Here is a 26149-nt window from a genome sequence, read left to right as displayed (position 1 = left end):
TCCTCAGGTTATTCAGACTTCCTAATTAGAAAAAATTTTCCCAAACTTACACTTATCTAATTATACCAAAAGGAGTTACACCACTTTCCCCCCTCTACATCGAATCTACCTTTTGTTTTATTAAAGGAACTAAAATGTTCTGCCTCCTCTTGTAAATATCCCAAGAAGCAGCAAGACTTCTGAGTCCCACATATGAAAACTGTTCCCATGAGACTCACTTTGGAAAAGGTGAGGGGGAGGTGGGTGGCTGGTTTGCTGAATTCAGTAGAAGAATCACTCAACATATAACAACCCAAAGGTATAGAATTTACTATTATGTAGCAGACGCAGAAAATAATTTGGTAAGTTAGGCTAAATTTGCATTTACGGGTTTTGAATCTGCTCCTCCGCTCTCCCTGTGGTTTCTCCCTGGTTTACATCGCTATTGCTCTCCTGTCCTCCCGGTAATCTCTCAGTCTCCCCTAGCCCCTCTTTTCCTTCTGCTTGCTCCGACTCTGTCAGAAACCAAACAAGAGAGTCACAGTCAATAAGTAACTAAAGTAAAAAGATAAAAATGCTACCTGCTTCTATTTAAAGTGCTATGACACACCTAAGTCCTAATTTATTACCACAAAGTACTAATGCTGACTTTCTGTTGGGAAAGTCAAGTGTGTTGTCAGGATTTATCCTTAAAATAATTTAACCTTTTAAATGGTTCACCATATCAATAAACACATTTCCCATATTTTGGAATAAAGGAACTGGATAGACTCAATTATAGAACAACAATGAAAAAAATGAGGAAGGGGATCCCTGGGTGGCGCCGCGATTTGGCGCCTGCCTTTGGCCCAGGGCGCGATCCTGGAGACCCCGGATCGAATCCCATGTCGGGCTCTCGGTGCATGGAGCCTGCTTCTCCCTCTGCCTGTGTCTCTGCCTCTCTCTCTCCCTCTGTTACTATCATAAGTAAATAAAAATTAAAAAAAAAAAAAAATGAGGAAGGATGGGAAAGTGAAAATTTAAATCTTATTGCAACACATGGGGTCAGAGCCTCCTCCTTCAGCTATTCTGTTCCTTTGCGGATAGGAGTTTGCAGGAACAATATGATTCATAAGCTGAAGCAGATTTTAATGCACGCCCCACACAAATACCTCAGCTTATAGAATTTTTCAGTTCAATAAACAATAATCTTTATTTTTGGATATAATTCATGAGGTTTCTATATCCTGAAGTATAATTTTTTTACATTTTAGAATAAAATTACCTTTTATTTGGAATGCTAATTTTATCTAATAATGGAATGATATAGGAAATAAGAATCAATATAGAATTTGTTTACAACAAATTTCTTCAAGCTTAGTATTTCTGCATATTGATAAATACATGCTTAAACAAGGTATAGGACACTGGTACAAGGTCTCAGTGGGCAAGAAATTGACACTAGGGCAGTTCAAATATGAAAATGTTCACTGAACTCCCATGATGTGTCAGTATCATAATTAGATAAATAACCAATGTAAAAAAGGTAAACCCACTGTGTTAATTTCAGTTATCTTCATATTCAGAGACAGAATTTAAAGTTGTCAGAGATCAAAACTAAACAGCTAGATACCTACACTAAGGAACTACCTAAAGCAAGATTTGTAGGTCTGATATGATACCATTTAATACAGATGTTTCCCCACTTACTCTGAAAAGCAGGTGGACATACTATAAATGTTTGTTGGAACGGATCTGTCTGAGTGCAAATTTGAGTGGTTCCAGGCTGCAAGGATACGCCCTGCTGGGCAACTCCAGGAACTGGTGCTGCAGATGATGGGTACAGAGCCGACTGGTAGTTTAGCAGTGAGACATCTGAATTAGCCAGAGAAAGTGTAGCAGCTGCTGCAGTAGAACTGGAAGCTAGAACACTGGCCTAAAAACAAAAAGATTATAGTTGTACACTGGTATAAAATGGAAAGAACAGTATTTTTACACATGCAGAATCCATCCAGAAAATCTTAAAATAGAGTTTTGAAATTCAGTATTAACTATCCCTGAAATAATTCTCTGCTTAAGAAGTTTTCCCAATCTCCAAATTTAAGGTATATTATAAGGTTGAATAAGAAAACAAAGAATTAAAAAATGGTCCTACACTGACTGAGGACAGCCTCATCTTTCTTTCTGTGCGAAAAAGTTGCTGGATGTGAGATACCACCAAATCTCATTTTAAAAGTAGTCCTAGCTAAGAAATTAGAAAGCTCACATTTTCAATAACAAATGTAAATATTCCATTTGGCAAACAAATGCAAAACTACTTTTTTTAAAAAAAAAGATTTTATTTATTTATTCATGAGAGACTGGGGGTGGGGGCAGAGACACAGGCAGAGGGAGAAGCAGGCTCCATGCAGGGAGCCTAATGCGGGACTCGATCCTGGGTCTCCAGGATCAGGCCCCGGGCTGAAGGTGGCGCTAAACCACTGAGCCTCCTGGACTGCCCCAAAACTACTCTTCAAGTTAGTTATTGGAAAGACCAAACTGAACTTTTAGAAACAGTGAGCAGATTGGTGGTTGCTAGGAACAGGACAACAGGTGGGAGAGAAAATAGGTGAAGATCGTCAAAGGGTACAAACTTGCAGTTACGAGATAAATAAGTTCTGAGGATCTAATGTACAGGATAGAAAAAAATTATGAGAGGGACGCCTGGGTGGCTCAGCAGTTGTCTGCCTTTGGCTCGGGGCATGATCCTAGGGTCCGGGTTCGAGAATTGGGCTCCTTGCAGGGAGCTTGCTACTCCCTCTGCCTGTGTCTCTACCTGCCCCCTCTGTGTCTCTCATGAATAAATAGATAAAATCTTTAAGAAAAAAATTACTGGAAACTCCTTTCAGCACATGTAATGAGATATATAAAATCTTTCCAACAGAGAAAGTTAGTGGCTAAAGTCAGTACAACTAACAGTGGTAAGTAGTACAATAGCTATGGTCTGTTTATGGGACTATGCTAAGACTGAAAGCCTGGATTAGGTCTTTGTATTTAATTTTCGGTGGCACATGACTGGTAGGTATCATCAGTCTACTTGCTCTTCCATCACTTTTGTCATGTAAAAAATGTGAGAAGCAACAAGATCACCAAAGCAAAGACTGGTTTCTTTATCCCAACCTGTACTCTTACTACTCTTTACCCCACTTAGGTTTTTAGTTTCCAAAATCATTTACTGAATACCTGATTGTGCACTGTATTAAGCTGGTTGCTGAAGCTCATGGTTAGATTTGTGCTTGTATTTGGGGCAACATGAGTAGTAAAGGGACTCTTGATCTGACTCACTGTATCATACATGTGAACCCTCCGCTTGCAGATCTCCATATTCTGAAAGCAAGACTTAACACTGAAAAAAGAGATTAAAGTTTCAGTAAAATGAATACTGAGATTTAAAGAGATAACAAATAACTCAAGATGAATACAGATCAACATTTTCCCCCAAGAGTATTCAGATAAAATGAATCAAGAGTTTTTATAACCATAAAGAGAAAAAATACACCTTAAGTCTCATGATTTTTCAATGAGAAAGGAAAGCATCAGTGAGCCAAATATGCAAAGTACCAAGGTTGCTGCTCATGTGATCATTCCACTGAGCTATAAGATGGTAACTCAACAGAGAACCACACCATGGCAAATGCCCAGAACATACTCACTGATTGCTATGTGGAAAATCCAGAAGGTGAGTCATTGTCACAAACTGATGGTTAAGAGTTTTCAGAGGAGTAATTCTCTTATCTGCATCAATTGTTAGCATTTTTTTTAACAGATCAATGTATTCTCTTCGATCTGCCTTCTCTGCCAACATATCTGTTCCCTCCAAATCTGTGGACATATTCACCTTCCAAGGAAAATTTAGAAATATTATACTTCATCACTTAACCTTTAAAGCTGACACTAAACATCTGCATAACAGATAGACAGACATAGATCTCAAGAGAAAAACCTGAGGAAATTCTTTTTAATTATAGTATAATCATTTTCACAAGTGGAAGCTCTTCTTATGCTAATTAAAATCTTCAGTTTGGTAGAATTTGTGGCAGAATAAAGCTGAATGAAGTCTTTTCACTCAAAATTTGGATGAACAAGTTAAGCAGAAGCAATTATCATTACTTAAATGTTAAAATTTCTATTGTTGAAAAGATTAAATGATATAGTTAAGTAAAAAGTGTTTAGACAGAGTTTGGAACATAATAAGCACTCAATTAAGTTCTTATGTCTTTATTTAGCAAAGAAAAGAGACAGGAAAGAAAGCTTCATAAACAATATTTCAAAATAGTGACAGGCAACAAGACCAGTTAATCAAATGTAAGGGAGAAACAGATAATTCTACAAGTATCCTTGGTTAGGATTCAAATGTTCTTTTAATACATGGCAGAATATTAATGAACTTTTTTCTCTAAAAAATGAAAGCAGACTAGAAGATAACAGATTAAATCTATTTTTTAATATAACTAATAAATGGAAGTATGTCTCTGATTAAGAGATATGTAAAAGTCTGGCTTCCTTAAACTTTCTCTACTCACCTGAGCCATGTCATCTAAACAATTAAAAATGTACTTTCGAGCTTCTTTTGATTTGATTCCAGTCTCCAATTCATGTTCTTCTGGTGTCTATAAAATACAAATTAAAAAACAAAATTCCATCGGTATGTTATTTTCATATTTTGTTCTAAATTAAAGCCAAAATACAAAGAAACAATTGTCATCACCTGCCAACCAGAAATGGCAAACATGAAAGTAATTTACAACCAAAAAATCTGGTGGAGATGGGACCTGAATATCTGACTTCCCTTTCAACAGTGTTAAATTAAATGTGGAAAAAATGATGTAGCATGATGGTTCCTGAAAATGTCATATAAGAGGGGGACATTACCATTTTTCTCTTACAGTTACTTCAAATTAAATGACATTTCAAATGCTAGCTATTAAACAGGCAGGCTCAGGCGAAGAGATTCACAGGGTTATTCAAATTACTCAGAGATCTCTCAAGCTAAAGGCTCAGAAGTAAAAAGCAGGCACTGGTATTTGTTTCATGAAAATACGTAAGGCCTTAGCATGGGGAATTAGGAAATTATGTTGTTTTCTCCTATTTATTGAGAATTCTCTAAAAAACAGTCATTGCTAAATTACTCTAGTTCTTCCTGTGACTTAATGGTGAGCACTATTCTCCATACTCCCCTCTCAGCTGCTGGTTCAAATACACAAAATAATCTCAGACAACCAAACAGGTGTTTAGTTTATTTTTTTAACTAAGGATCAGGTCAAAGAGGTACAACAAAATAATTTTTCCAAGTACTTCTTTCTGCAAACATAATTCCCATCACCACCACCTCTTTTCCCTCCATCTCAAGAATTTAGTAACTAAAACGTTGGGAGTGAGGAGTACAGGAATGGATAGTATAGAAAGGGAGACAGACCTTCAGCCTCCACAGTGGATACCCCAAATTAGGATCTCTGTTGAAAAACCTGGTTGTTTTTGTCCCAGCACTGAGAAGATATTCAGCAGGCAGGCCTTGTGTTTGTGAAATGTAACGAATCTGAAACATCAAAACCATTAAAACACTGATTTGGAGTGAAAAGGAAAATATTAAAAACTTTTACACTAAGACATTATTAGCTCTAGCCAAATCAATATAAGTGAAATTTATCTGTAAATACATATTTATGCTAACCCACTCACAGGTAATTCCCAAATATTTATTCAGTTGTTTCTATGTTACTAAAATTGTTATTTACAAGGAAAATTCAGTTTTGAAAATTTTGTGTATAACCATTTTTGCTTTTTTGTAGACCTCTGATACATAGTTCAGAAAATGTCAGGAGATTTTTAGGACAGAACAGAATAATTTCCAACAAACTACCTCATGGATCACCAAGGGATTTTGTTTCATTTGTTGATACATCACCAAATTTAAAAGATCAAGAAAACATTTTTTTTTATAAGCTACTTTCTCCCTTAACTATTCTAGCTCCTGTCAATTGTCCCTACTCTAAATTGCCATAGAGTTTCTCTCTCACATCATAAAATTAAACACTTAATTTAGCTTCTCTATCCCTACATTACTAGAGAGCAGGCACTGTGTTCATTCAATCAACATTTACTGAATACCTACTATGAACTAGGCTAGCAGTTCTCAGTCTGGTGTGGGGACCCTTGGTGATCCCTAAGATCCTTTCAGGGAGTCCACGAAGTAAAAACTATTTTTAAAAATAATACTTCTCTGCCTTTTTCATCCCCTTCTTAGGGTGTACAGTAGAGATTTCCAGAGAGGATGTGTGATGATGTCATTGCTCTAATGGCTAACAAAACATGTTCTTATATATACTTGTGTTTTAAAAATTTCCCAGTTTTATTACTCACATTTGTTTGCTTCCACAATTCTAATGACCCAAGAAAGCAACAGAAGAAGTAATTTGCTTTTCTCTCCACTACTGAGAGTGATACAAGAAGTAATCTTTTTTACCACCTCCTCCATATTTGAATGGCTGTACTTAAGATGAAATTAGAAAGCAGGGAAATAAATCTTACTTTCCACCTCTCCTCCTAAAAACTTTAGTTTTAGTGTCTTTTTAAGTTATACTTTTTATTTTTATTTTATTATTTTTTAAAAGATTTTATTTATTTATTTGAGAGAGAGAGAGAGAGAGAGAAAGCAAGCTGGGGTAGGGGCAGAGGGATAGGGACACAGAGAGAGAGAATCTTAAGCAGACTAAGCATGGTGCCTGAGGCGGGGCTCGATTTTAGGACCCTGAGATGATGACCTGAGCCAAAATCAAGAGTTCATGCCTAATGACAGCCGCCCAGGTATGCCCAGTTTTAATTCCTAATGCAGTATATACTAATATATATAACCTATACAAACAGAGCTCTTTGGGATCCTCCCCAATTTTTTATCAGTGTAAAGCAAAGGTCAACAACCTATGGCCTATAGGCCAAATCTAGCCTGCTATCATGAGCCAATTTCAGATAAGAGCAGGATATTATTCTTGATCTGTGAGACCTACATAATGGAAGCCAATAAATCATTAACAAAATAGAAAATATATTTTAATGTAGATAAGAACATTTTAAATGTGAATATCTTTTGTGTACAAAAATGGTGAATTTTTTTTTAAATCGAGGATAAAATCTGTGTAATAAAATATTACCCAGACATTTAAAATGATAGAGTAGAGGGGCACTTGGGATGGCTCAGACACAGTTAAGCATCTGACTCTTGATTTTGGCTCAGATCATGACCCCAGGGTCTTAAGATCAAGTCCCAGGTTGGGACTAGATGTGCTAGGCATGGAGCCTGCTCACGATTCTCTCTCCCTCTCCCTCTGCCCCTCCTGACCCTGCTCATTCACATGTGCACATTCACACTCTCAAAATAAGTAAAATAAATAAAATGACAGAGTAGAAGTACAGTTATTGACACATAAAGATATTTCACAGTATATTAAGTAGAAAAGTAGATTACAAATTAAATAACCTCACTTTTTAAAAATATCACATTTCACTGATTCTAAGAGGCACATTTTTTCATACTAACATCTTTGAAATCAAGGTAAGTCTTACAACTGATAACTATCCTGATTTAATTAGTAGCATTCTTTCTTACAGATACAGAAAAACGGTATATCTTTGAATCAATGGTGTCTTAGATATCATCAAATACAGTATATATGCTTATATATGTTTATTATCCCTATATCCCTAAGTTTATTATGCACAACAGAACTATATATAGCACATATATTCATTCATTCTTTTAGTAAGTACATATTGAGCCAGGCACTGGTGATTTTAAAAATAGATATGGTTCCTGCTCTCATAGACTTTGCAGTCAAGTGAGGGAGACAGATACTGAAAATTCAAACTGAATTGGCATTCTGGAAAAAAAAAAAAAAAAAAAAAAGGCTTCTATAAAAATAACAACAAAGAAACCCAAGCTAGACTAGGGACTAGTAAGGAAAAGCTCCCTGAGAAAGTAACACTTGCACTAATGAATCAGTAGGCACTGACTAGATGAAATGAATGGGTGGTGCTATAAGACTATAAGCACAGCATATATAAGAGCCTGTGCTGGAGGGAAGCATATTCTTAACCAATGCTGAAATGATGCCAATCGTGCTAGAGGATGAAAAGCAAGAAGAAAAGGTAGAATATCAATCTAGTGGGAGACAGACAGGGGACGGACAACCCAGTTAGGGGCTCAGAGGCCATATTAAGGATTTAGCCCTTTATTCTAAAAGAATAGGGATCCCTGGGTGGCGCAGAGGTTTAGTGCCTGCCTTCAGCCCAGGGCGCGATCCTGGAGACCCGAGATCGAATCCCACGTCAGGCTCCCGGGGCATGGAGCCTGCTTCTCCCTCTGCCTGTGTCTCTGCCTCTCTCTCTCTCTCTCTCTGTGTGTGACTATCATAAATAAATAAAAATTAAAAAAAAAAAAGAATAAAAAAACCACTGAAGAGCAGGGAAGTAGAATGATCTAATCTGTGTTCTGTAAAAATCACTTTGTAAAAAAACTGGAGATCTCAATCATATTATATAATTCTTATATGTTATATATAAAACTATTACATAGTTATTTAATATCTGTTTCCCATCACCAAATTATAGCCTCCATGAGGGCAATACAATGCTTTAAGCAGCACTATATCCCCAGTGTCAAGTAGGTACTCAATAAATACACGATGAAAATTAACAAATTATATACATAAATAAATACAAAATATGCCAAATCATAAACAGGGTTACTTCTGAAGGATGGAACTACTAGAAGTCGGAAGTTTTATCTCTTGGCTTACTGCATCTTTTCTAATTTTTCTGTAATGATGCACTTAAAAAATTAAAACATTTAAAAATTTTAATATTATAGAATGAGTTTCATTGTGAAAGTAGAATGGAAAGCTATCATCCAGATACTGCTTCTCACATAGCTTACAATAGAGCAAAAACAAAAGTCCTACATTTATACAAAGTATTACTGTCTGTTATATTAAACGATTAAAATGTTTCCAACAAATCTGAAGCTATTAACTAATATTTCAAAAATCATAAATATCTGCTATAAAATCTCAGCTATAATATTTATGAAAAATCTATAGCTGATATCCTACTTAATAGTGAAAAACTGAATACTTTCCCCCTAAAATCTGGAACAAGAATTTCTGTTCTTATACTTCTATTCAACACTGTTACTAGTGCTTCAGTGCAAAGCAATTAGGCAAGGGGGGAAAAAAAAAAAGGAATCCAGACTGGAATGGAAGATGTAAAACTATTTTTATTTGTAGATGGCCTGATCTTGTAGATAGAAAATTGTAAGGAATCCATCAAAACAATTAGACCTAGAGTTCTATCAGAAAATTACTTGAGGGGCATTGGATGGCTTAGTCAGTAGAGCATGCAACTCTTGATCTTCAGGTCATGAGTTTGAGTCCCATTTGGGCATAGATATTAATTAAAATTAAAAAAGAACCTTGAAAGAAAGAAAACTACTAGAAAAAATTCAACAAGACTGCAGAATACAGTATCAATTACAAAACTCATTGTATTTCTATAAACTAGCAATGAACATTCTGAAAATAAAATTAAGAAAATAATTCTATTCACATAGCATCAAAAAATACTTATAAATAAATTTAATAAAAGTAATGTAAAACTTATACTTTGAAAATTATAAAATGTTACTAAAAAAAACCTAAAAATTCTGGTCACATTTATGGGATCAGAAGATAAATATTAAGATGATGATACTTCCCAGAGATCCAATGTATTCAACTATTAAAAAAATAATAATAACTTTTTTGCAGGAAAAAAAAAAAAAACCTAAAACCTACACTAAAATTCACATGGAATCTCAAGGGCCCTTGAATAGCCAACACAATCTTGAAAAAGAACAAAGTTAGAGGACTAACACTTCCTGGTTTCAAAACTGACTACAAAGCTACAGTAATCAAAACAGTGTGCTACTTGCATAAATACAGATGTACAGATCAATGGAACAGAACTGACAGTCCACAAATAAATCATGTATTTATGGTCAATTGATTTCGATAAGGATACCAACACAATCCAGTAGGAAAAGAACAGTCTTACAGGCAAATGGTTTTGGAAAAACTAAATATCCACATGCAAAATAATGAAATTGAATCAACTTAAAATGGCTTAAAGACCTAAATGCAAGAGATAAAACTATAAAGCTCTTATAAGAAAGCATACAAGAAAAGCTTCACAACTTTGGATTTGGTAATAATTTCTTGGATATGATACCACAAGTACAATCAACAAAAGGAAAAACGAATTGGGCTTCATCAAAATTAAAAACTTTTGTGCAAACTAAGCTATCAATGGAGTGAAAAGGCAATCCCAAGGAATGGGAGAAAGTTTTTGCAAATTATGTATATCTGATAAGGGATTAATACCCAGAACACAAACTTCCACAACTTAACAACAACAAACAACCTAAATTCAAAAATGGGCATTGAAGGGATACACAGGTAGCTCAGGGTTTGAGCCTTCAGCTCAGGGCATGACAGGTCTGGGGATCCAGTCCCACACTGGGCTCCTTCTGGGAAGTCTGCTTCTCCCTCTGTCTATGTCTCTGCCTCTCTCTCTGTGTGTGTGTATCTCATGAATAAATAAATAAAAATCTTTAAAAAAATAAAACAAAAATGGGCAATGGACTTGAACAGACTTTTCTAAAGATTGATTGATTGATTTTTAGAGAAGGGAAGAGAGAAAGTGAGAATCTCAGGCTGACTCCCCACTGAGCACAGAGCTTGACTCGCGCTTGATCTCACAACCTCAAGATCATAGCCTGAGACAAAAATCAAGAGTCAGACGCTCAGCTGACTGAGCCACCCACGCACCTTTCGAGTAGACTTCTCTGAAGAAGATATAAAGATACCCAATAAGCACATAAAACAATGCTCAACATCACTAACTGCTGGAGGAATGCAAATCAAAATCACAATGAGATTATCACTTCATATTCTTAAGGATGGCTACTTTTTTTTTTTTTTTTAAAGAAAACAACCAGTGTTGGTAAGGATGTAGAGAAATTGGAACTCTTGTGTATTGCTGGTAGGAATATAAAATGGTGTGACTGCTGTGGAAAAGTTTGTTTAAACATAAAATTACCATATGACCCAGAAATTCTACTTCTAGCTATATACCCCCCAAAATTGAAAACAGGGACTTAAACACTTGTATGCCAATGTTCATTGCACCATTATTCATAATGGCCAAAAGATGATAACTCAGCAACCATCAACTCACAAATGGACAAACAAGATGTGGTACACATATACACAGTGTACTCAGCCATAAAAAGTATTAATGTTCTGATGTATGCCATAGCATGGATGAGAAACATGCTAAGTAAAAAAAACCCAACACTGAAAACCACACATTGTATGTAACAAACATGATAAACTACAATAAGCCAAATCTATAGAGACAGAAAGTACATTAGTAGTTGCCAGGGGTGGGGGAGGGTGGGGGTTAGGAAAAAATGGGCACTGAGTGCTAATCAGGTACAGGTTTCATTATGGAGGGATGAAAATGTTCTAAAATTGATCATGGTGATGGTTTACACCCCTGTAAACATACTAAAAAATCATTGAGCTGTACACTTCAAATGGCTAAATTAAACGGTATACGAATTATATCTCAATATAAGTTATTTTAAAGAAACTCGGCTGTAAGAACAGAGATCCTGTCACTAAAATCTTTTTGTATAATGAGAGAAGCATCAAGATAACCTATCCCCAGTCCTGCTCTACAACAGCAGTATCCTATTTATTCAGCATGGGAAAAACGACTTCCTCCTACCACCCACAGTTTCACATCTATGTACCAGGAAAGAATTTTCTCAAAACTATCAGATCATTTCTTTTAAAAAGCCCCAGTTGTACCTTAGCTTCTATATCTAATTTCATTTGGTTCCACTTCCTGGAAAATTTACAGTACCAATCTGTCTACTAACATTGAAGGTTGGCCCTAAGAATGGCACTTGAGGGGCAAGGTTTCTAATTAGGGATCCACGAATCCCCTAAATTTGTACTCAAAATACTGTACACAAATTTTTCTGAGACAATCCATACCCGTATTTCATCAGATTCTCAAAATAGTCTAAGACCCAAAAAGGAGAATCAATGGCTTATTTCAACCAACTGGTTTTGCATCATTTACTCTCCTTCACACTTTTTTTTGTAAAATAAGAAACCTGGCTTTCTTTCTCACAAGGTGGAAGAAAAAGGGTCAATTATAAAGCTCAATTACTTATCACATGAGCTACTGATTTTTGTTTCAAAGACATGCCCAAAGAGTCAAATTTTTGGAAGGTGAATCTAAAATGAATCAAGGAATCAAAATCCTAAGTTGAACAGGGGAAAATACTATTTTATTCTTTTTTCCTTTTAATAATTCCAGATAACCATTTCTTTCTTTAAAAACAAACAAACAAACAAACAAACAAAAACAAAACCCTCACGCACCTACTATGCACCAAACACAATGTGAGGAGTTGAGGATACATTGGTGGAATCAAACAATCTATGCCCTCAAATTGCTTACAGCATTGTGGTTAGAACCACTTTTTAAAAAAAAGAACAAGAAATAAGAATTCACAATTTCCATGGCAAAACCTTTTCCCTCAGCACTTAGCTCCCTGGGAAATCATAGCATATCCTGCAAAGTTTCTCTTTTTGAGACACAGACTATCTATTACAATACTTTTCAACTCATACAATTTCCCTCCTAAATCCTATTTTATAGAAACCCAGTGTACATCACAGCTTCTGGGGCCCAATGTGTTTCAGTATGTAGAAAGTACTTATTTCAGCATCTGTCATGTATAAAAGGAAGTAACAGTTCTGAACGAGACAAAGTTCACTCTTTAAATTCCAACTCCTCATCCTTCTTTACTTTCATTATCTTAAAAACTCACAAGACACGTTTGTTAACCAAAACCAGTCTCTAATAAGTCATGACAGATCTGGAAAAGTACTAATCTAAGGTAATACGAAATAAAAAACCTTTTAAAATTGCTGTACTGCAAATATACCACCAGCCTAAGAAGCAGGTAGAAAAATCCTACTCTTTAAAAAAATCTTTTGTAACTGGACTGCTCTTTCCCTGATATCTAAATACTTCACTAGCACATTTCTTCCTCTAGAATCTATTTCACTAGTATATACTTGCTTTCTCTTTCCATCCAAATATATACTCTTACCTGATCATATTCTGAAGCACCAGGATAAAGAGGCCATCCCAGGAACAGCTCAGCTATCACACAGCCCAATGACCACATATCAATGGCTTCACAAAATGGTAATCCAAGAATAATTTCAGGGGCTCTAGCAAAAACAAAAATAGCAAATTAAAAAACAAACATTACTTGGGGAAATTAACTACTTTGACTAAGTCCTGTTTTAGTACCAGCCTAAGGTACATACTTATTTAAAGAACCTGAAAACTATGTGTGATATAAAATCCATCATTTGAAACTTCTGGAGCCAGATGTGTTTTGGAATTGAGATTTCTTTTTAATTTAAGAAAGGTAGTACCCAAGCATAAAACTACATATTGCATAATAATCCCAATGGAGTTTAGGGAAGCACCCATAATCAAACACAGTAATATTTCTACAACAAAACAAATGAACAGTCATACTAAGTTGGCTGAATACTTTAAATAGCCTTACATTGGTTCAAGACAGATTTTGCCAATAAATGAGCTTATACAAAACTCAGAAAAAGTTTTTTAATTTTGAAATCAGAGATAACGATCGCAGATTTATTCTTTTTACTCGTAGCACCTTTTTAATTATAGAAAAATCAATTAAATGACCTGATCAATAAATACCCCTTGGTAACAGAAATGCCTTCTATAGAGACTTAGTGGTTGACAACACTACAGAAATAATCATTTCTATTAATGCTCTAAGCGAGAAATCTAACCCTAGGGAAGCTTAAAGAGAAGACTAAGATAATATCATAAACTAAGAGCTTTATATATATGACCACATCCAAGGTAAAATTATTATCTCTACTTATAGGGGAAACTGAGGCAAACAAAGTAATTTACCCCAAACCACAGTTAAGTGGAAGGGCTAGAATATGAACACTGGCAGTCTGGCCCCAGAGTTGAGTATATTGTAATGTTTTCAAAAAAGTAAAAGTTAAGTATATATCCACCTATATAAATCTATTTGGCATGGTGGTATACATGGCATTTTTCAAACTATGACTAAAATTATGAGGTAAATGGGCTTAAAAGGGGGGGATATTAACAGGTATTACTAATGTCAATAATAATAAAAGATGATGCTTATATAGTGCTTACTCTGTGCCATGTACTGTTCTAAGTTACAAATGTGGTCACTTACTCCTTACAATAATCCTATGAAAATAAACATTACTACTGTTAAGTCATCAATTCTTTTTTTTTTTTTTTTTTTAACTAGACTCCTTGCAGGGGCTTGAACTCACAACCCTGAGATCAAGACCTGAGCTGAGATCAAGAGTCGGACACTTAACCAACTGAGCCACCCAGACACCCCATGTCATCAATCCTAAAATGTATGCTTTTTTTTTTTTTTCACATTTTAACATCTCTGAAATCAAGAAGATTCTTGCAAATGAGGATGTATCTTAGCTTAATGGCAGTGCTTTTACTTTCTTATTGGTACAAAATGTTTCATCTTCTAATCAATGGTATCTTAGATGCTACATAATAAAGTATCCTTTCCATTTTACAGATGAAGAAACCAGGCACTGAGAAGTAACTCACTCAAGGTCACACAAGTACTAAATTATGGAGCACAGGCAACCTGAATCTTAGGGCTGAGCTCTTAAACATTTTATCATAATCTCCAATTTCCCTTCTTTCTTAAAAGTCACAGAATTGGAATCTGTAAGGGCACACCAGATCCAGACCCCTCAGCAGATCTCTCTCCACGAGGGGCCCTCAAAGGGGCTGTGTCCCCTCATGGAGTGCCTACGTTTCTCCAACTTTCCTTTGAAGTATTATGTATACATTGTTGCTCTAAGGGCAGGAAGGATTGAGCAGGAAGAATATAAAGATATTTCCCTAAATAAAAATATTCTCCCCAGGTAATTTTCTAATTAAGTACCCCCTTAGAAAATAAGGTAAATTAGAGGATTTCATAGGCTCTAGAGGCTTTCCTAGGTGATCCTTGTACAGAAACAGCAGAAGGATGATCCAGGCCTGCTGAGACTTCCACTATTTGACAGCTATGGGCAGAAGGATGAATATCACCAGTTTTGTATTATTTGACGTTAACCGTGGCTTTGTTAGCCAAAGAAACAACCTTCAAAAGGGATATTCCTGTTGCAGGTAGCTAGAGCCACATATTCCTGATGGAATTCCAGAGTTTAATTAAATCCCAACCACTGTAGCATGTTTTTAAGATGGCACAAGTTTTATAGCATTAATAAACTAGAGTGTAATAGTATACAGAAACATAAAAGCTTTTCTAAAATTGAAAAGGAACAAAATTTTTACTTTCAGCAAGCAGAATCATTAATTTTCAAGTTCATGACAGTGCCAAAAAGAGCTGGCAGGGAGAGCACAAATGGCTTTGTGCCAAAATAAAAACTGGGCTTAGAACATTCCTAAGCATCAATTGAAGAGCAGCAGATTGATTTTGCCATTCCCACTATACCAGGAAGACATTTTAAAATCCAAAGGTAGGTCATAGGGAGGGGCAGGCCACCCAATAACTTACTTCTTTAAAAAGGTAGCAATAATATGTGATCATTGTTAGGCTTCCAGAGCCTAAAGTTTCAGAGAACTTAAGAAAAACACTAATTTCAGTCCCCAAGCCCCATTAGACAAACAAAACAAAACAAAACAAAACAAAACTCTAAAGACTGGCTGGAATCAGTTTTTCCATTTAGTCTCATTTCTTCTTCTGGAGTAACAAAAGCCGCTAAGGATTTTCAGCAAAAACTCACAACAGTAACTCTACTACATCTACCATACAAAAAAGTGAGCATCAAAGGAAAAAAACAATGAAAGTAAAAATAAAATAAGGTTGTTCAGTCTATTGAGGGCTTTTCACTATCATTAGAAACTAGAAATGATGACTGAACTAAACTCTAGGAAGCAAAAAAACAGAAGTTATTTTCTTGTACTGAACAGATCAGAATCATTTAAAGCAGGTTCACCTCTAAACACGGAATGTTTTAAACTCTGAATTCAGATAATTCTTGGTACTATCTTCATTAGTATATCATCTTTCCCTTGGCCTCCATTGTTTCTCAATCCTTCAAATATAAACTCTCAACACTAAAATTCTGCTTCTACTCCATCTGTATAGGGAGGCTGAGTGAGGTAATTACTTTTCTAGGTCCCTTACCAGCTCTGACATTAACACCTGTACAGCAAAAAAGATGACCTAAAATAGCACAGGGGGCAGCCCGGGCGGCTCAGCGGTTTAGTGCCGCTTTCAGTCCAGGGCCTGATCCTGGAGACCCGGGATCAAGTCCCAAGTCAGGCTCCCTGCATGGAGCCTGCTTCTCCCTCTGCCTGTGTCTCTGCCTCTCTCTCTCTCTCTCTCTCTCTCTCTGTGTCTCATGAATAAATAAATAAAAATCTTAAAAAAAAAAAAAAAGAAGAAGAAGAAGCAGCAGCACAGGGAAGAGAGGGAAAAAACCCAAACTGGCAGTCACTTTTGTAGGAAAATGGCATTAATTGTACTTTGGACACAGTGGGTCTTCTCTTTGAAAATACATCCCATCTTTAAGGAACAGATACTACACGGGCTCTAAATACTACAACCAGGTGGTAGAAATAATCCCTGCCTTTTGATTTTCCAACTTCAAATTTCATGAAACTAAAAAACTGCTCCAAAGTGTTATTTCACTAGAACCCAGAGCAAACTACTGTTAGAATCACTTAACAGCACAAATTACCCTCTGATCATTTTAATGAATACTCTTGTTTCTTCCTGCCCATCTCAGAGGCATCAAACTTACCAGATCAGAGATGTTACATAAAGTCTAACTTCCTGCATCTGTGGCTTGGGTGAAACTGTAGTATGTTATTTGTCTAGGATAAACTGAAAATATGCTTTCCTTCTCTAGACCTTGTCCTTCCATACATAACAAATACAGAGATCTCAACTTTAATAAAGGCCAGCTAGTTTGTTCAGAATGGAAAAGCACTGGGATCCCTGGGTGGCGCAGCGGTTTGGCGCCTGCCTTTGGCCCAGAGCGCGATCCTGGAGACCCGGGATCGAATCCCACGTCGGGCTCCCGGTGCATGGAGCCTGCTTCTCCCTCTGCCTGTGTCTCTGCCTCTCTCTCTCTCTCTCTGTGTGACTATCATAAATAATAAATTAAAAAAATTAAAAAAAAAAAAGAATGGAAAAGCACTGAGTTTGTAAGTATGGCAAACCTTTGTACCTAAACTGAAGCCCCAAACACAGCAATCTCTTTGGAAGTAGTCTATATTTACACTTACAGCGGCCAGAAAATAAACTATATTATTTCCACTGCCTAGAGTATTTAGCCATGCCTATGGCCAACAGAGACAGTATGCTGGTAAAAATTTATGTCAAATGATAATATTTTGGCAGGTCATCAGCAAGATGAAGCAATGTAAACTAAAAAGGAGGGAGGGTAAGGGGAAATCTCACTTTGAAGTCAGGATGCTTCACTGGCCAAAGGGATTTCACAGAGGTTTTCTTTTTCCTTTTCCTTTTTTAAAAATATTTTTATTTATTTATTCAAGAGAGACACACAGAGTAAGGCAGAGACACACAAGCATTGGGGGAAGCAGGCTCCCGAAGGGGAGCCTGATATGGCACTCAATCCCAGGACCCAGAGATTATGGCCTAAGCCAAAGGCAGACCTCAACCACTGAGCCACCAAGGTGCCCCTCCCAGAAGTGTTCTGAAGGACACCAGGGTGAGACTCTAAAAGCAACACGAAGAAGGCCACTGTGGATAAAACTACTGATAAAGAAGGAATGCCTGAGCTACTACTCCATTGGCCTGAGGTTCATTATCAAGTATTATTATGACATAACAGAATACTCATATTAAATCCTAAATGTAATCAAGCCCTGGACATTGAACTTCAGTATGCATAGTAATTACTCAGTAATACACAAAAAGAACTCCTGTTTTTAAGGGGGTAAACTGAGCTCCATTTACAATTACTCCTATAGTCAAGAACTAAATGCAATGGATTTGCAGAATGATTTGTTGAAGAGTACTTGACAGTAGACTTAAAAATCTGAAAATCATATTTGCTATAAAGATAAAACATAACCAAATTACTCCTATGACAGCTTAAATTAAATCAAAAGGATAGGGAAAGGGGCAAAGATCATCAACCTAACACTGAAAATTATTCAAATGAATTACTTACAAGAGAAAGCTAAGCAGCCAGAACTATTTACTCCTCAAATCTCCTTTACCCTTTAAGAGAAAATTCCATCAAAATTATTTCACAAAAGAATTATTTCTATCGCTTTTTTTTTTTATCTTAAAATTGCTTCCGTTACCATAAAGACAAACCAAATAGTTAAAAAATACCTGCAGGCACCGACTAGAAAAGAGATCAAGAAGTAAGAGCTGATCAGCCTCCACCCACCTCAGCGATGCCCTCCCTCCTACCTCCCCAATGCTCCAAAGGAGATCTGAGCTCTTAAGTGTACCTGTAGAATGTTTCTGTATATATACATGAGTAGGTGGTGGTAGGATTGCTCAAAGGAGAATACTAAAAGAAAAAATAATTGGAACCTAAATCCTCCAAGTCGTGAATAACCAAATGGAGGTGAGATTTTCAAAATTAGCTAAACTGCCTAGAGCAGCATGAAACCAGAAACCAAGGCTGTAGGAATTTCTTTACTCCATCTCACTCAAGTAAGAAATAATCAGTTTTACAAAACTATAAAAGGAAGAGATAAAAATAGAGAAGACTGGATTGGAAGACGTAATACTGTGAAGATGTCATTACTACCCAAACTGATTTACAAATTCAGGGCAATCCTTCAAAAACCAACGAGATTATTTGAGGAAATAGAAAAATCCATTATAAAATTCATATGGAATCCCAAGGGACTCCAAATGGCCAAAACAATCTTGAAAGAGAATAAAGCTGGAGATCTCCCACTTCTTGATTTTGAAACTTACTACAAAGCTACAAGTAATCAAGACAGTGTGGTAACTGGCATAAAAACAGACACAAAGATCAATGGAATAGAACAGAGAGCCCAGAAATAAACTCTTGTATTTGTGGTCAATGAATTCCAACGAATATCAAGACCTCTCCATAGAGAAAGTATAGTCTTTTAAGCAAATGGTGCTAGGAAAACTGAATATCTATGCAAAAGAATGAAAATGGACCTCTACCTTACACCATATACAAAAATTAACTTAAAAATAGGTCAAAATTAACTTAAAAATATTATGTCTGTATTTCTTATATTCTTATAAGTAAGAGCTAAAAACTATAGAACTCTTACAAGAAAGCAAAGGTGAAAAAGTTTTATGACATTGGTTTAACAATGATTTCTTAAATATAATTCCAAAATCTAAGCAACAAAAAGAAAAAACACAAACTGGACTTCATTAAAATTTAAAACTTTTGCGCAAGTATCATTTCACCAAAGTGAAAAGGCAACCCCATGGAATGAGAATGTATTTGCAAACCATCTACCTGCAGAGGGAGATTAATATCTAGAATATACAAAGAACTCTTACAACTCAACAGAAAAACCCAAGACAAAAATGGACAAATGACTTGAACAGGCATTTCTCTAAAGAAGATATACAGATGTCTAATAAGCAAATGAAAAGATGCTCAACATCACTAATCACTAGGGAAATGCAAATCAAAACCCCACAAATACCATTTCACACACTTAAGGATGGCTATTATCCCCCCCACCACAAAAAAAAAACAAAAAACAGGTTTTGATGAGGAGGTGTAGGAACTGGAATCCTCATTCAATGATAGTGGGAATGTAAAATAGTGCAGCTGTAGAAAACAGTTTGGTGGTTCCTCAAAAAGTTAGAATTAAAAAAAAAAAAAAAAAAGAATTGCCATATGATCCCGCAATCCTACTTTCAGCTGTATACCCCAAAGAAACAGGGACTTATACTCTTGAATGCTAATGTGCATTGCAGTATTATTCATAGTAGCCAAAAATGTGGAAACCCAAGGGACTGAATAAACAAAATGTAGTATATACATGCACTGGAATATTATTTAGTCATGAAAAGGAATGGAAGTCTGATACATGCTATAGTATGAATTAATCTTGAAAACATTATGCTGGGCAACCCAGGTGGCTCAGTGGTTTAGCGCCTGCCTTCAGTCCAGGGCGTGATCCTGGAGACCTGGGATCAAGTCCCATGTCGGGCTCCCTGTAGGGAGCCTGCTTCTCCCTCTGCCTGTGTCTCTGCCTCTCTCTCTCTCTGTCTCTCATGAATAAATAAATAAAATCTTTAAAAAAAAAAAAAGAAAGAAAACATTATGCTAAGTGAAATAAACCAGACACAAAGAGATAAATATTGTATGATTCAACTTACATGCCGTATCTAGAATAGGCAAATTCACAGAGACAATAAGTCAAATAGAGGTTACCAGGGGTAGAGGGAAAGGTGGAGTTTTTGCTTAATGGTTACAGAGTTTCTGTTTTGAGTGATTAAAAAATTTTAGGAATAGTGGTGATGGTTACAGAACACTGTGAACATACTTAACACACTGAATAGTACATTTAAAATGGTTAAAATGGTAAACTTCATATTAGGAAGATTTTACACAATTAGAAAAAAATATGTAGATGGCATACCTTCTGAGCCTTTGTTCAGATTAAAATATCCTTCTTTTATTTTCACACACAATATAAAATTCTAAGCTCAGACTTTCTATTTACTGAAAATTTAATATGGGCATTTGATATGTTGGACATATCACCTGATAAACATATATTGTGGATTATCTTTTTTTATTGTTTCATTTCTTGATTGGGTGAGTGTACAATTTGTATTTAATGAATGATCATTAAAATTAAATATTAGGTTCCTTATAATTAGTAACTAGACAAATAAATAAATGTGGTATTAAGAAATAAAAGCTCATTTAAGACTTCCCCCTTTATTTTCAGTAATTCTCCCTGATTATAGCACAGACAACATTGTATATACAAGCATTTAAGTACTTTCACAATAATTATTATATATTAAAAAGACAGCTTTCTTAGAAGTATCAATCTGGAAATATAAATCACTAAAATATAGGCACTTATTGGGTCAAGGACATTTTAGGATAACCAAATAAGGTCATAGCCAAATTAAGTTCGAACTCTTATGGAGATGTTAAAATAGGAAGAGCCCTCGGCAATCATCAAATCCAATTCTCTTTACTACACAAAAAAGAAAACGTCAAAGAATGAAATGTTGCTAGAGTTAAACCTGGAATTATTCCCAAGGCATCTTACCTGCCAAGATATGAACTTGGAAAAGTAGCAGCATATGCCTAAATTCATTACAAATAAGTAAACATCTTTATATTTTTAAAGACTCTTTAAAATGGGAGAATTAGGTTTAATGGTACTTGAGAAGGAACCGGATGCTAGTATAATTCAACTATGAACAACCTTCAGAATTAGACTGAATTAATTTTTCTAGTGTTAAATAAAACTTCAGAAATAATGTTACATATAGGAATGCCAGAGATGGAATGAAGTAAAACATATTTTCCTATTCTACCTTGCAATCTGCAAATAAATTCAGTTTGTTATACGTACTCTATGTAATATATGTTAAATATAAAGATAGATCTCTAGTCTAAGATATGCTTTTTAACATTTGCCACTTGCCTGTAGTAACGTGACTGTAAGTAGGTTGAGCACACAGCTTTGGAAACGTGACTAGCAGAACCAAAGTCAATGACCTTCACTCGGTAGGGTTGGCGCACTGGGTCGACCAGCATTATGTTTTCAGGCTTAAGGTCAGCGTGAATCAGACCAAGGCTCTTGAGCTTCATCAGGGCTGTGGCCACCTGCTGCAAGATTGGTCTGATGTACTTGAGTGGCAGTGGGCTAAACTTGTTCTGCTTTAGAAAATCATATAAGTTCTGCTCCAGCATCTCAAACACAAGGCAGGTGTGATTCTTATGCTGAAAGCATTCATAAGAACGAACAAAATTATACTCATCAGCATTTTCACTGCTTAGGCGGGAAAGGATGCTCACTTCAATCTGTCCTTGTCTGGCATAGGAGGGGTGGTTCTTCAAGATTTTAATAGCCACGATTTCCTTAGTGCTCCGCTTCCAGCACTTAGCCACCTGTCCAAATGTTCCCCGGCCTAGGAACTCCAACACTTCATAGCTATTGGTCATAGAGCAAAGGATCTCATGCTGGACCAGCTGGTAATCCCCTTCTCCGCTGGAACTGCTACTCTTTGTGGTCACAGTGGTGGTTGTGGCAGCAGCACCCACCACAGTCCTGTTTTGCAGCATGAGAGGGGGATGTTCTTCTATGATCTGCACACTACCGTTGCTGTCAACTTCCTCACTTTTTCTTTTCAATCCACATTTTTGATATGGCTCAAGCAAAGAAACGTTGTTTCTGTGAGTCAGGGTCTGGCTGCTTTGGAAGGTTGATGTAGCAGCACTGGCCGAGCTATCAGCAGCTGTTACAACAATATGCTCCACTGCAGGAGCTGGGAGGAGGAGGCCCTGGTCGTAAGCAGGGATGTTGAAATTTGCTACCTGGTGAGAGGAGTTGGCTTGCCCTTGTGTGGCTGGGAGGGTTTTGCTGTGGGTATAATATTTGTCGTTGCTGCTCTGTCCAGAAACATCCCAGCCAGAGGGCTCTATTTTCAGTTTCTTCGCACTGCAGAAGGCACTCGACGACACTGATGGGGGGGAAAACACCTGCAGCTGTGATGCCATACCTACGTTGAGAGAGAGGAAGAATTAGATCCTCAGTTTTACACAACCCTGCAATTAATAGATTAGAAAACTTTTAGTTTAGTAAAACCACAAGTAAAATATTACTATCTGGCTGGAGTTTTATTTTATGCATTTTCCAAAATATGTTTCCTATTACAGAAGGATAAACTTTTTGGTCTAATCACACACACACACACACACACACACACACCCTTTTTTTAAAAAAGATTTTTATGTATTTATTCATGAGAGACCCAGAAAGAGAGGCAGAGACAAAGGCAGAGGGAGAAGCAGACCCCCTACGGGGAGCCTGACGTGGGACTCAATCCCAGGACCCTGGGATCACAACCTGAGCCAAAGGCAGACATTCAACCACTGAGCCACGCAGGTGCCCCTAATCACTCACCCTTAATCACTCTTTGAGACTCAGCAATAGTAAGTCACCTTGTCAAAAGAGCATGAACATCTATGATGGTTTATAAAATAATAACCATAATAATAATAGCTTAGATGATTGATCACTTACTATGTGTCAAGGAGTAGTCTAAGCACTTCCACGTGCATTACTCATTTAATTGTCACCACAACCCTTTGGAAAAGATACTATCATTATTTCCCCTTTACAGATGAGGAAACTAAGATACAAAGTGGCTAGAGTAACTCGCCCAAAATAGCACAGCTATTAAGTAGCAGCACTGGAATTCAAACCGAGGCTTTTTGGCCCCAGAACTCATTCCACAGCTCTGTCTTCATTCCTACCCTGATGAGATTTTTGATCATTTAGAGATAGATGACACACTTACAAATTTTACAGCTGAATCAAATTTGCGAAGGATATTCAATATATTGCTAAAATAACGGGTCCCAAAAGATCACAATAGGGCAGAAGCCGCAAGACAAATCTAGATGAAATTTGACACAAATATAGAATCCTACACAGGCCCAAAATATGACTAGCACAAAGCACCAGGATAAAAAAATTCAAGGTTTAGCAGGAGCACATGTATATGAAAAACACTTTGAGTTGGTAAAAGAAACACTATGTAATAATGTTTCCCCAACCAAAAGCTAATTCAATCTTAAACTACATTCACAGAAAGAGTGTCCAAAATGTGCTGGACAAAGTGAAGGCTACTACTCTGCTCAAGTCATACACTATTTTAATGATGTCTAGCTCTATACACTACATTATTAGAGGATCACTGATAAAATGACCAGGAGAAAGTAATCAAGATGATGGGAACCCTATTGAGAGGATCTTCTGAAGAACCACATGAAGTTATTTTTAGAAAATATGGAGAGGGCAGCCTGGGTGGCTCAGCGGTTTAGCGCCGCCTTCAGCCCAGGGCGTGATCCTGGGGACTCGGGATCAAGTCCCACATCAGGCTCCCTGTATGGAGCCTGCTTCTCCCTCGGCCTGTGTCTCTGCCTCTCTCTCTCTCTCTCTGTCGCTCATGAATAAATAAATAAAATATTTTTTAAAAAAAGAAGAAAAATAGGAGAAAGAGGGCAGAACAACCCAGCTTTCTGGTCCCTTAATATCCCATAAACACCTCAAGTTCAATAAACCTCAAGACTCCCAAAGCTAATACTTTCAGAAAAAGGTTCAAACAACTGACACAGCATATAAGCCATTTCTATTTATCTTCTCCCTTCTCAACCATATAACCCTCAGATGCCTTGGGGCTCTATATTAATTATTCTGCTCTTGTCCATACATTCCCCTTTTCAATTAACTACTTCCCAGGATCAGTCATCTACAAAAGATTCTCAAATTTTTGATTCTAACCCAGACTTCTCTCTCCTGAACTCCAAATTCTTACTTCCAAATAACCACTCCACACTGAAATGTGGGTATCTTGCAGACATCTCTCAAATTTAACATGTCCAAAATGAAACTTGAGCCTCCACCCTATCCCCAGTCTTCTATCTCAATTATGACACCACCATATACCCAACATCTCAAGCTAAAAATCAGAGAGGCAATGGGTGTTTCTTTATCTATAAACTGGTGGTAGCAATACCTACCCTCAAGGGGTTGTTCTAGAATTAAGTTATCTAATACATGTAAAGTGCTAGTGTCTGGAAATCATTTAGTATTATTATCCTGACTCCTCCTCATTACTCCACCTCTAATCTATAACCAAATCTTAACTGATTTTACCTCCTAAGTATATTTCAGATCAGCCATTTTTCTCTATCTCTATCAGGACTATTCTAGTTCCAACAGCCAGTGGCCTCCAAAACTAATCTTGAATGCACTCTGGGGATGACCTTTGTTGTTAAACTATGCAAATCAGATGACTGCTCTTTCTTTCTTAACCACCTTCCTCCCCCTGCCTCCAGGGTTTTCCACTGCTTTGTGGATAAAATCCAAAATCCTTAATTTGCTTTTAAAAACTCTCCAAAAATCTGTTTGCTGTCTTCCAGAATCTCTCCACCTTGATTCCTCCATTCCAGCCATACTGCCCTTCCTTCAGTTCTTGGATAGGCCCTCTGATATGCTGAAGATTTTCTTCTGGGAAAACCATTCATTCACACACATCTTCACACACACACACACACACACACACACACACACACACACACACGCCCCACAACTCTCCCCCCAACCAAGCATTCCCAAGGCGTCCTGTTCCTCCCTTAGGACTCAAAAGTATTTCTTTAATGTTACTTTAGCATTCTCAGCTACAGTGTAAGTTCCATGACAGGTACCATAACTGTCTCGTTTTTTGCTTCTATCACCACCAGCAATTACCACAGACTCTGGCAATATACAAACATGCAGTATTTGCTGGATGATTCTGACCGCTGCCTACCAACCTCTTATCTACTCCCTACCACTCATATTAAACCACAGGATTTTTAAACTCTTGGTTCTATTTTTCAAACGTCCCTCCTTTTTATCTGTGCAACCTGTGAGATATGGGGGAAGTCTCCACTCCAATACACAGAGTATAATTTTACTAGTCATAAGAGAATAAACACACACAAGAAAGGAAGGAAGTGTGACAAAGGATGTTACAGCACATAAAAAAGCAATGTGTACGTTTCTTTGTGCCTGAATGCAACTAAAAACCCTTTGCACTGGACTAGACAGCTGGAACGAAAACAAATCCTCAGCCTTAATTTCTAAAATGTAGTCTGGATTTACTTGAAACAAGAGTTTCCATAATTTATGTGAACTCTGAAGAGAAAAAAGTGTAAATTAAAAGCTAAAGTCAGTG

The 26149-nt window shown here is 36.7% G+C and overlaps 1 protein-coding gene across 14 annotated transcripts in view; it reads right to left on the bottom strand.

Moving 5' to 3' along the window:
* The window catches only part of HIPK1 (homeodomain interacting protein kinase 1), a 51459-nt gene that overhangs the window by 17424 nt on the left and 7886 nt on the right, over positions 1-26149 (bottom strand). For all 14 annotated transcript variants that reach the window (XM_038561792.1, XM_038561794.1, XM_038561799.1 and 11 more), the window contains 7 exons: positions 21847-22924; positions 13220-13343; positions 5414-5533; positions 4521-4607; positions 3651-3835; positions 3181-3343; positions 1669-1894 (listed from right to left, as the gene is read on the bottom strand). In XM_038561792.1, the coding sequence (XP_038417720.1) occupies positions 1669-1894; positions 3181-3343; positions 3651-3835; positions 4521-4607; positions 5414-5533; positions 13220-13343; positions 21847-22922 (1981 nt within the window). In that variant the 5' untranslated portion in view covers positions 22923-22924. The remainder of the gene's footprint in view (positions 1-1668; positions 1895-3180; positions 3344-3650; positions 3836-4520; positions 4608-5413; positions 5534-13219; positions 13344-21846; positions 22925-26149) is intronic.

The sequence above is a fragment of the Canis lupus genome, chromosome 17 (assembly GCF_011100685.1).
Source record: "Canis lupus familiaris isolate Mischka breed German Shepherd chromosome 17, alternate assembly UU_Cfam_GSD_1.0, whole genome shotgun sequence".
NCBI classification, from domain to species: domain Eukaryota; kingdom Metazoa; phylum Chordata; class Mammalia; order Carnivora; family Canidae; genus Canis; species Canis lupus.
The sequence above is the reverse complement of the archived record's forward strand: the minus strand, read 5'-3'. Positions and strand labels throughout refer to the sequence as shown.